The sequence below is a fragment of the Pipistrellus kuhlii genome, unplaced genomic scaffold (assembly GCF_014108245.1).
Source record: "Pipistrellus kuhlii isolate mPipKuh1 unplaced genomic scaffold, mPipKuh1.p scaffold_m20_p_1, whole genome shotgun sequence".
Lineage (NCBI taxonomy): Eukaryota > Metazoa > Chordata > Mammalia > Chiroptera > Vespertilionidae > Pipistrellus > Pipistrellus kuhlii.
Window position 1 is genome coordinate 12,522,270 of NW_023425404.1, and position 11,889 is coordinate 12,534,158.

Genomic DNA, 11,889 nt, shown 5'->3' on the forward strand with positions numbered 1-11,889 from the left:
ATTGGTAAGATGCATTTGATCAGAGATCTGAATGGACTAAAGAAACAAGCTATGTAAAATATATGTGAATATAGAATATTCTTTGCCAGAGAAACAGGTGTAAAGACCTAAATCAGGAATGTGCTTGACATGTTCAAGGGACAGCATCCAGGATAGGGTGGCTGGAGGAGAGGGAATGATAGGACATCAAAGGCCATGTAAGGCCTTTTTCTCTAAGAAGGAAGCCACAGGAGGGTTTGAGCTAAGGAGAGACATAATCTGATGTCTGTTTTTAAAGCATCATTCTTGGCTGCTGTGTTGAGAATTAATTGTGAGCAGAGGCCTGGAGTGGAAAGGACAAGAGCACAAACTTTGTTTATTCCTGTTTGCTTATCTATCAATGATGAGAGAATCATCGTTTGGCTGCCTTCTGCACATCCCCTATTGGGGATCAAGCCTGCAACCCAGGCATATACCCTAGTCTGGAATTGAACTTGGGACCCTTCAGTCCCCAAGCCAATGCTCTATTCCCTGAGCCAAACCAGTTATGGCTTATCTATGTTCTTAAATGCTTGTTTATGGATCATTTAACTGGCATTTCCTGGTTGAAATAGGGTTCAGAGATCACTGCATGAAGTATTCTTTCAGAAATGAGAACAACCAAGACTAGAATTTTTCCTATCTCTATTTGGAGCCTCTCCCTCCCCAACATGATAATCATCTATAGTTTTAATAGGGTAATATACAAATTGGTCGGGACACCATCATGTAATGACCGATCAGCAGGAGGGCAGAGTTTCGAGCTATAAGCAGTGGGGAGCTGCAGGAGGGCAGGGTATCTAGCTACCTGCAGCAGAAAGCTACAGGAGGGCAGGGCATTGAGCTAAGTGTGGCAGAGAGCTACTAGTGGCGGTGGGCGGGGCGGCCAGCTGAGGCAAGTGGCAGTGAGCTTCTTGCACACAGATTCATGCGCAGGGCCACTAGTATAAAAATAAGACATAACACCCATATTATTGACCTATATTTATAGGGAGTCAAGAGCATTTGTGCAAGCTCTTCATTCTCATCTTCTAAAATAGAATAAGTAAATTTAGATTTGGGATCTCTCTAGACTCCTTTGAGGCCCCAGCCTTGTGCCAGGATTTGACAGGGGCTAGGAGAAGAGTACCTCACCTCAGCCCAGGAACATGAGCTCCTTTACCATGGAGGACAAAAACTACAAAATTTGATAGGAGAGCAGCAGAAACTTCATTGTAGTCTCAGGAGCCCCCCAGGCCCAACTCTTTTCTACTCTCCAAATTTATCTGCTCAGTAAGAAATGGAGTGGGCAGGGATCCCCCTAGCTTCCAGCACATATCCGGGTAGAATTAAACAGGTGTTTTAAAAAATTACAGGATCCTGATTTGAGCTGGCAAGGTCAAATGTATGTCCTTTCCTAGGTCCAGTTCACCTATAAGTAGATAATTTGGTTGGTTGCAGTTTATTTTAAATTCAAGGGGAACTCCTGTGTTTTCTTTTTATAATAAATCACTAATAACTTGCAGTTTCTTCTCTAGTTTTTTTTTTTTTTTTCCTTTTTAAAATATATTTTTACTGATTTCAGAAGGAGGAAGGGAGAAGAAAGGGATAGAAACATCAATGATGAGAGAATCATTGATGGGCTGCCTCCTGGGGATCCTATCAATGCATATGCCCAGTCTGCAGGGTGGATCCCAGCAGGCCCCCTACTGGGGATCCAGCCTGCAGACTGGGCATATGCCCTGACTTCCTGGTTCTTACGTCCATGCTCAACCACTGAGTCACACCACTGGGCCTTCTCTAGTTTCTTTAGAGAAAATTAATGAGTTCTAAGATTTTATTTAGGGAAAATGAAGAGAGTAGTTTTCTAAGCTTTTTAGGATATAGCCAAAATATGGAAATTGATTTCATTGCCTTAGGGAATTCAAATATTGTTGTTTTTTTCTCCAGGTAAAAGAGATCTTTGAGAAGTCACCTTTCCTGGTACCAGTTGACAGTGTTAGCATCATGGATGGATCCCATGAAGGTGGAGAGGTGTTGATATATATTCTAGAGGGAAAGGGCCAGGGTTAATAAAAGATCTGATTAAAGGACTGTGAACAGGATGGGGGTGCTGAAGAAAAAGGAACTAAGGAGAAACAAATAAGCATGGAGGAATGGAATGGCAGGATGGGGAGAAGGGAAGTGTGTGCTTTAGACATGAACTTTAGAGAGAAAAGAGAACAGAGATGGGGCCAGAGAAGAGGGAAAGTGCTCTGTAATGTAATCCTTGTCTCTCTGTCTTTTTTAGGCATATTAGCTTGGATTACTGTGAATTTTCTGACAGGTAATACATTCTCAAGTGTATCTTAAGATTTTGACTGGGTTTCACACAGGGTCAGAGTGCAAAATTACCTCTCTTTTTTCCTGTATTGTTCTTTCCTTTTGTAAAAAGGAGGAAAGGAAAGACAGGATTTGGTGTTTATAACCTGCCTTCAAGTCTTCAGTTGCAGCCAGAGTCCTAGGTTAACATTTGCTGTAATCCATGGGAGCAGGGAACAATGAAGTGTTTATGGAATTCCCTCAGAGCAGGAAAGAAATTGCAGACCGAGGAGTATTGGGCTGTCCAGGAGCAGAACATTTTCAAACTGGCTCTCATCCACAGGTCAGCTGCATGGCTACAGTCAGGAGACTGTGGGGATCCTGGATCTGGGGGGAGCCTCCACCCAAATCACATTTCTACCCCAGTTTCAGGTGAGTCATTACCATGAAGGTTTGGTTAGCAACTCACTTGGCAGGCATATCAGAGTGCTAGGAAAGTGGTGCCCTATTTTTAGGTAGCAGCTCCACTACAAATAGGATGAGTAAATTATAACTGAGTGAACTTTTCTTTGTCACTGTTCAGAGTCTCTTTGCTTCCTCAAGCCATATGAGATTAGCAGTTTAATCTGTCTCCTTCATCTCTTGTTTCCTGGGGGAGGGATGGGATGGTAGTGATAACATCCTTAGAATAATCGCAGATTCTGAATAGCCTTTTTGCTTTTTCTAATTTGCAGAAAACCCTGGAACAAACCCCTAGAGGCTACCTCACTTCCTTTGAGATGTTTAACAGAACTTATAGGCTCTATACACATAGGTGAGGAGGGGAATAGGGAGGAATAATATTTCATGTAATATGAGCCTTGTAACTATTTTTAAAATATTTTTTTATTGATTACAGAGAGGAAGGGAGAGGGAGAGAGAGAAACATCAATGATGAGAGAGAATCATTGATTGGCTGCCTCCTGCACGACTCCCACTGGGGATTGAGTTTACAACCCAGGCACATGCCCTGACTGGGAATCGAACTGTGACCTCGTTTGGTTTATAGGTGTACACTCATCCACTGAGTTATGCCAGCCGGGCAAGTCTTCTAACTTCTTAAAACATTTTCACATCTATTAATTGCATCTGACAAGCCTTACATAGTCTTTACCAGTCCCTGAAGGCCTATTATCTGAAACTCAACCCACTTACCAAATGCCAAGGAAAGCATGTCAAACTCATGGGTTTGACATGCTTGTACTAAGGGATCCAAAGATTTATCCATTCTTGGCTTCCAACATATATGACTTAAAAGAGTCAAAAGTTTTCTCTATAAAGAGGACACTCAGTAAAAGTTCAGCCAAAGCTCTGTGCCAATGCCATTGAGTTTGCCTTCAGATGTTCAAAATCCAGCCTAGGATTTGATCACAGTGAGTCTGGGAGTTAAGATGAGAGCTTTTCTGGGGGTGGTTCCCAGGGTGGGACCCTAGGCAGCATCACTATTCTGGCCTTTAAGTCATAGCTGTGGAAAGTAGTTACTGCAGGGCAATTACCACTTAGCCACACTAGTTGAATAGGTCACGGAGGAACCATGTTACTTTTAAAAGAGATAGTTTTAGGCTGGAGGACTTCAGGACCAGCAGTCAATCCTGTATTTTACAGTTACTTGGGATTTGGATTGAAAGCTGCAAGACTAGCAACTCTGGGAGCCCTGGAAACAGAAGGTTCGTCTGGGTACCTGTGCTGTTTGGGGGATGGTGAGAGTGAACCTTGGGAATTCCTTGGGAATGAGTCTGGAGGAAAGAGTTATTCTGAATTAGGAAGCACCTATAAATATATAAGCCTAAGCGACCGGTTGATTATTCACCAGTAGCTATGATGTGCACTGACCACCAGGAGATAGATGCTCAGCACACAGGTATGAAAACATGGAACAGAATGATGAATCTCAAAGGAAAGGGGTGAGGGGAAGGGCGGGAAGAGATTAACCAAAGATCTTATATGCATACTAGAGGCCTGGTGCATGGATTTGGCGTACAGATTCTTGCACTGGTGGGGGTCACTTGGCCTGGCCTGTGGGGATCAGGCTGAAACCAGCCCGGTGCACGGTATCCTGCACAAATGGGGCCCTTCGGCCTGGCCTGTGGGGATCAGGTCGAAACTGGCAGTCCATCATCCCCAGTGGCCAGGCCACTAATGCACAAATTCTTATGCCAGGCCTCTAGAATGTTATACAATGGACATAATGGCAAATTCTTTTTTTCCTTTGAGTTCAGATAAGTTTTGGTATGCATTATTAGTCATTTCTAGAATAAGGTCTGTTTGTATGGGGCAACAGCCTGTGGCCAGGAGGCTGAAGTATCTGCAGAAATTCAAGGCTCACAGAATGAATTTGGTAGGGGCTTGCTCAAGCCCTTGGCTTTACATGGGAGATGGAGATGAAAAAAAAAATTAAAAAAAAAAAATCCACTTGCAGGGTGGAATAGCTGAGCAACTCCATTCACCTCTTCACAGGTGGTAGAGGGTTAAAAGCTCAGCTTTTTTTTTGCTTTTTTTTTTTTCTTTTTTCCCCTTAAACTGATTCTTTTTCTTTGCATGTTTTTATTGATTTTTTAGAGGAAAGGAGAGGGAGAGAGAGAGAAACATCAACATTGATTGCCCCCCTGTTGGGAATCAAGCCCACAACCTGGACATGTGCCCTGACCAGGAATCAAACAAGCGACCTCTTTGGTGCACGAGTTGATGCTCAACCACTGAGCCTCACAGGCTAGGCAAGAGCTCAGCTTTTGTGGTCAGATAGAATTGGGTTCAGTTTTGTGATTTGGGGCAAGTTAGCTACCTTTCTGTGTCCCTTTCCTCACCTTAAGTAAGATTTTGCATTTAAAACACTTTGTATTTGCAATAATAGCCAGTAAGCTATTATTGTGATGATGATTGTTTAGCATTTAAGTTTATAAATGTGTTTCATTTAAGCCTCACAACAACCAATGAGAAAAGTAGAACAGTATTTTCTCCCGCTTTTTAGAAAGGAGGAAACGTAGTCCATTGTAGGTTTGGGATTTCTCTCGGATGTGATGAAAGCCATGGTTCCCTCCACCAAATGCACGTATGACAGAAATGTGCTCATAGTTTTAGGGACTTCACCAACACCATGAAGCCCATCTATGAACCCTGTTAAAAATTCCTGTCCTAGGATGTAATCATGGAACTAATTTAATATGATTTGAAGGCCCAGCCACCTTGGTGATTACTTTCCACCTTAGTGGCTTCTTGCTTGCCTCCCTCTCTCATCCTTGCCTCTTACTTTGTGGTCTGGTGTTTTTCTTTCAGGGACTGAGGGACATACTTTTAGAAGTGCCTGTCTACCAAGATGGTTAGAAGCAGAGTGGATTTTTGGGGGCGTGAAATACCAGTATGGCGGCATCCAAGAAGGCAAGTGATTTTTTTTTTCACTGGTTGAAATTATTTTTACAGTAGAAGTCTGGAGAAGTTCTAGAAACTTTTTAGAGAGCCCAAGAGAAACTTGTCATATTGCCGAGACTCGTTGCAAAGAGATCTTGGTGTGCCTCTAAGAAACAGTGGGAAGTGACAATGAATAGCCGTCACTCTGTATCCTGTTCTTTCCCTGGCCCGGTGTTGTGGATCCATTATACCTGGGGTCTCTGCCCTCCGCAGGATGAAACTTAAAATTGAGATGATAGGGAGAATAATTCACTTTAAGTTTTTTTTTGTTTTTTTTTAAATATATTTTATTGATTTTTTACAGAGAGGAAGAGAGAGGGATAGAGAGTTAGAAACATCGATGAGAGAGAATCATCGACCAGCTGCCTCTTGCACACCCCCTACTGGGGATGCACCCGCAACCAACGTACATGCCCTTGACCGGAATCGAACCCGGGACCCTTCAGTCCACAGACCGACGCTCTACCACTGAGCCAAACCAGTTTCGGCTCACTTTAAGTTTTATAAAAGGCACAGACCTTGAAATCAAGAAAGAACTTGATTTTTCTAGTAAAGGAAGCAGGCAAGCCTTCTAGCTACTTCTCATAAGCACTATGAAACGTAGTGTGAGGCTCTAGGCTGATTAGGCTGTTTTTGATGAGCACAAGTTAGGGAGGGGAGCTGCATAGAGAAGCAGGTGCCTTTCCTCCAGACCAGCAAGGCTGTGGAAGTTTGCTCATCTCTGTAAGCCTTTTGTCCTGAGCCTCGGCGTTCCTTGTTTCCTCCTCCTGTCTCCTCGTTGGCTCCGGTAGCTTGCCTCAGAGAGTGGTCCCTTCCCCTATCATTTTTCTCACCGTGTCCCTCTGCACTTTGCCCTGGCAGGGGAAGTGGGCTTCAAGCCCTGCTATGCTGAAGTGCTGAGGGTGGTCCAAGGAAAACTTCACCAGCCAGATGAGATCCAGAGGAGCTCCTTCTATGCTTTCTCTTATTACTACGATCGAGCTGTTGACACGCACATGATTGGTAAGTTCACTCCAGGTGTCAGGTCAGGGAGGACATTGGGCAAGGCTCTGGTGGGAAAGGGAGAGGGATTGTCTGAAATGCGTGGTCGGAGGTGATCATCCTATTCTTCTTCAGTGCTGTATGTCAACCATATTTTAATAAAAAATAAAGTATGTGCATTTTACTTTATGTCGTTTATACCTCAATAAAAAAAGTAAAAAAGACTTCACGTAAAAATTTAAGGCCACTAGTAACTAGTGACACTAGTGACTCAAATTGAAGGGGGCATATGATTGAGAATCTTTTAGAGCTAGAAAATGGCCTTAAATTTTTACGTGAAGTCTTTTTTATTTTTTTATTGAGTTATAAATGACATAAAATAAAATGCACATACTTTATTTTTATTAAAATATGGTTGGCATACAGTATTAGTTTCAGGTGTACAAAATATTGATTCAACATTTATTTATCTTACAAAGTGACCTCACTGTAAGTCTAGTAACCATCTGTCACCGTACAAAGTGGTTTTTTTTGTTGTTGTTTTTAACAATTTTCTTTTTTTTCTCTCATTATTGCTCAGTTTTTATTTTTTTATTTTTTTTTTAAATCAATCTTTATTGTTCATATTATTACAAAGGTTCCTCATTTCTTCCCTTCTCCACCAGGTTCTCACCCCACCCTCCGCCCCCTCCCCACCCCCCATTGTCCTCATCCATAGGTGCACAGTTTATGTTCAGTCTCTTCCCCCCTTCCCGTACAAAGTTTTTACAATATTGTTGACTATATTCCCTGTGTTGTACATTACATTGCTGGATCTATTTATTTTATACTGGAAGTTGGTGCCTTTTGGACCCTGTACCTTTTTTGCCCATCCTTCCACCCCTCTCCCCTCTGGCAACTATCAGTTTATTCTTTATATTTGTGAGTCCGTTTCGTTTTGTTTTTTTGTTTTTAGAGTCCACATATAAGTGATATCATATAGTTTTTGCCCACTGACTTATTTCATTTGGCATAAAATGAACCTATTTTAAAATGTAGAGGTAGTTCACGCTGATGATTGGGTGTTCACGCTGTTTTGTGAGATGTGCCTCTCTCAAACCTTGTTACATCAGCACATTACCTGAGTGATTTGGGGGGAAAAGTGTGTATTTTACTAATTTTGACATATGTATATATCCATAAAACCATTACCAAATTCAATATTTAAAACCATATATATTACCCTAAAGTTTCCTCCTCCCTCTTTATAACTTTTTTTTTTTTATCACAGTAGTAATGTTTTTATTTAGCTATGATGTATGTATATAGTCTGTCATGGCCCGAGATATGAATTTCTATTTTGTAACATGTTTTTGTAAATGAATCAAAATTTTTATTGTGGTTAAATACATATAACATAAAATAGATTATAAAAAACAGAATGCATAGATTATTTTGTATGAATATCGTGTTTATTTAATCCATTCCCTAATGTTGGGAATTTTATTTCCTTTTTTCTTTATTATAAATCTCACTAGGATGAATTTTCTTATGTTTCTTTGATATTTTTTAACATCAGCTACTCTTTTGCTTCATTTCAGATTATGAAAAGGGGGGTATTTTAAAAGTTGAAGACTTTGAAAGAAAAGCAAAGGAAGGTAAGTGTCAGTGGCAGCCCTTAGAGGTGAGTGTGTGAGACTGTACAAAGTTCAGTGACATTAACGTGTCCCAAAGTTCACAGCCAGCAGAAAGCCTCTCGGAGGCTGGTTTCCTGTCTTTGCCAGGAGCTTAAAGCATTAAGTGGCATCGAAAAATAAGGGAATAGAAGAGGTTTTAGGAAAATGGTGAAAACCTGCTTTTCTACATTTAGTGTTGTTTTTTTAGTTGAAATAGTGTTATCAGTGCTAATGAAACACCAAGCACCAAAATACATGGGAAATAGTCACAGCGGTTTCCTGGAAAGAGTCCATTGAAAACATAAATAAATAATCTTATTCATTGTCCCCAAAGTAATGCTAATTGGTATTTCCCTGTCCTCAGGGCCTCAGCATTAATAATATGTAAGGGATGTGGTTGAATTAAGCCCAAAGAATAGACATAGAAATTTAGCAAATAAATGAGGGTCCCTGTAAACTGAGTACCGTAGATAAGATATCACATCAGAAATATGCAGGTTCTTAAGACGCTGCAGTCTTGTAGAACTATCAGTGCACAGTTCTAGCCTCTAAGACTCCTAGGCATCAGCCAAATAGAGAATTCTGCTTTGCTTATTCCAAGTCTATATTTAGAGAAAATCACACACCTCTCAGTTGGCTGCAAACTTGAATTCCACTCTTTACTCTCTCTCCCCTTCAGTGTGTGACAACTTGGAAAATTTCACCTCAGGCAGTCCTTTCCTGTGCATGGATCTCAGCTACATCACAGCCTTGTTGAAGGATGGCTTTGGCTTTGCAGACAGCACCGTCTTACAGGCAAGAGAAAGAGCAGAGGAGTCTCATAACAGACTTCTTCTCTGGGAGTTGGGAAGAGCACTATAGGTGGGATTATGAGGATTTTTATTCGGGCTGTGGACAAGCACTGTGCAAGGCACTATGAGTGTGGGAAATTACCTCAATGCAAAGGCAGTTCCTAAGTATGTTACCAGGAAAGCTGTCCTAGAGGTCACAGAGCAGAAGGCGTACAATCCAAATGAAGATGCCCAGGCCCCGTGGTTTATTAAATCAGTTTCGAAACTCAGGACGAGAAGCAACAGGAAAGAAATGGGACAGGTGAACACACAGTGTAGGGTGCAAGCAGGTTGGAATTGCCACACTTCATGAATTTTGGGTATGTATATCCTAATTCCCTCTGCTGCTGCTGACAGTGTGGTTGGTTGCAAGTACTAGAACTGAAGTTTAATCAAGGGGGCACAAAGACAGAGGTGCCTGGTGCCATTGCACAAATTTCCACTATTTGGAGAGGCATAGAGGCAAGTACATTATCTGGCAACATTAGCCCACTCAGCCCATTAGATGGTCTTATTTGGCAGAGGACATGAGGGACCAAAAGGGTGCCACTAACAAGTGGCTTAAGACCTCATGAATGTTGAATACCTGTGTATATGTAGTATGTCATATATATGTGATATGTGCCTTGTATATTTAGTGTCTCTTGAATCTTGGGTTCTTCTTTATCTTCCTATCTCTGTCCAGGCAGGCTCAACATTGGAGTAACTTATTTATTTGTTTTAAATACATCTTATATCTTTCATCCATCCCATTTTCTTGTTTTCAGTACAATAATTGAATAAGTGCACATATGTTTATGTCAATGAAAGAATGTCCAGTATTAGAAAAAGTCTTATAAGAGTTTATTTGAGCCAAAATGACAACCATTGCTAGAAAGCAAAATCTCAGTAGATTGGGAAAATGCTCCAGAGAATGGCAGTTTGCAGTTTATTTTATACACTAGAGGCCTGGTGTACAAAATGTATGCACGGAGGTGGGGTTTCTCAGCCTGGCCTGCACCCTCTCCAATATGGGACCCCTCGGGAGATGTCTGACTGCTGTCATTCAGACATTCCTCTCACAATTCGGTAAGACTGGCTCCTAACCACTCGCCTGCCTGCCTGCCTGCCTAATTGCCCCTAACCACTCTGCCTGCCAGTCTGATTGCCCCTTCTTTGCCCCCTACTGGCCTTGCTGACTTGATCTCACCACCAACTGTTCTTCTCTGCCAGCCTGATCTTGCCCTCAACTGCCCTCCCCTGCAGGCCTGATCTCACTCCCAACTGTCCTCTCCTGCAGGCCTGGTCACCCCCCACTGCCCTCCCCTTCTGGCCTGATCTCATCGCCAACTGCCCTCCCCTGCTGGCCTGATCACCCCTATCTGCCTCTGCCTTGGCCTCCAACACCATGGCTTTGTCTAGAAGGAAGTCAGATGTCTGGAAGATGGCTGGTCGACCTGGTCTAATTAGCATATTACACTTTTATTAGTATAGATAGATTATATAGGATAGGATTGCTTAAATGCTGGGGAAAGGCCTTTTTCAGCAGGAGATGCTCTTGGCAGACAAAAACACATAATCCCTATATCTGGACTGATAGCCAGCCATATACACTATACTGCCAAATAGGTCATTTAAAAATTGAATCACTTTCTTACACCTTACACCAAACAGCTATTGCCCTTAAAACCCCTCCTCAGCCCTCACCTTAGATTCTGCTTTCTAAGTTCACCCACGGTTCTGATTGGTAGGTCGGTTTCTATGCCACTTAGTGTCAAAATCTCCACCTCCTAGGCAGCCATTGGCTCCTTGCACTTCACCCAGATTTGGTTATGATTGATCGGTTTCTATGCCAGTCAGCATCTCTGGGCCTATCTCCGGGCTTGATCATAGAAGTGGGGCTGAACAGCAGCCGCCCCAGGCTGCTGGCAGCAGGCTAAACTGCTAACATCTGGGAGAGAGAGACTTGGCTGCCGGTGAGGCCCAGAGAGAGAAGCAGGTTGATCAGAGAAGCTGCCACTGCTGATCAGCCCCGCCTCTCTCTTTCCGAGAGGGCAGCAGTTCAGCCTGCTCGCCTGCTGTTCACGCAGTCTGACGTTTGGTTGAGCCTCCAGTCGTTGTGGATGTTACAACCCTGGGTCTTTGTATATATAGGTTAGAATCAAAGGAGGAGATATAAGGGGGTTACATGAAATCTATTTGGTGATAGATTAGGGAGGTGGGAGAAAGCAAAGTGGAGAAATCTCTGAGATTAGATAAAAGTAAAACACAGAGATGCATCTTACACATCGGTGGGTACAAGTATTTACGGTACAACGAATGGCATGTGGGCAACAAGACAGCAGTGTGGTCTCGTGCTCTGGTGTGGGTGGTTGTGCCTTCCAGGGGTCTGGGAAATAAAATTACCTGACATTTCAAAGGTTTGTTATCTTAGATGCACAAAGAAAATAGACGATTTCAAAGGTAAAGGTTGACCTTTCTCAAGGAACCTACAGGCCTAGGACATGACTATCCACCATGACTCACTTTTAGTTAGGATTTTTAACGTTCAGACCACCTTGAACTTGTCAGGTTTACTCTGTGACCCTTTGTCATCCACAGTTACAAGGGTGAGTAAGATGTAATCTTTGTCCTCAGATATGTAGTCTATTAAAGGAGATGACACAAGGCAGCTATGAACTTTGGGGTCAAGTAAGTAGGCT

General features: G+C 42.4%; 1 protein-coding gene and 1 pseudogene across 7 annotated transcripts in view; both read left to right on the forward strand.

Annotated features, from left to right (window-relative positions):
• The window catches only part of ENTPD5 (ectonucleoside triphosphate diphosphohydrolase 5 (inactive)), a 40,001-nt gene that overhangs the window by 23,216 nt on the left and 4,896 nt on the right, over positions 1 to 11,889 (forward strand). For 6 of the 7 annotated variants that reach the window (XM_036431704.2, XM_036431677.2, XM_036431687.2 and 3 more), the window contains 9 exons: positions 1,948 to 2,023; positions 2,288 to 2,323; positions 2,642 to 2,730; positions 3,033 to 3,112; positions 3,943 to 4,004; positions 5,611 to 5,712; positions 6,604 to 6,744; positions 8,304 to 8,360; positions 9,058 to 9,173. In XM_036431704.2, coding sequence (XP_036287597.1) covers positions 1,948 to 2,023; positions 2,288 to 2,323; positions 2,642 to 2,730; positions 3,033 to 3,112; positions 3,943 to 4,004; positions 5,611 to 5,712; positions 6,604 to 6,744; positions 8,304 to 8,360; positions 9,058 to 9,173 — 759 coding nt within the window. The remainder of the gene's footprint in view (positions 1 to 1,947; positions 2,024 to 2,287; positions 2,324 to 2,641; positions 2,731 to 3,032; positions 3,113 to 3,942; positions 4,005 to 5,610; positions 5,713 to 6,603; positions 6,745 to 8,303; positions 8,361 to 9,057; positions 9,174 to 11,889) is intronic. The other variant, XM_036431713.2, reaches the window with a different exon arrangement.
• On the forward strand, positions 7,743 to 7,853 carry LOC118710830 (annotated as a pseudogene).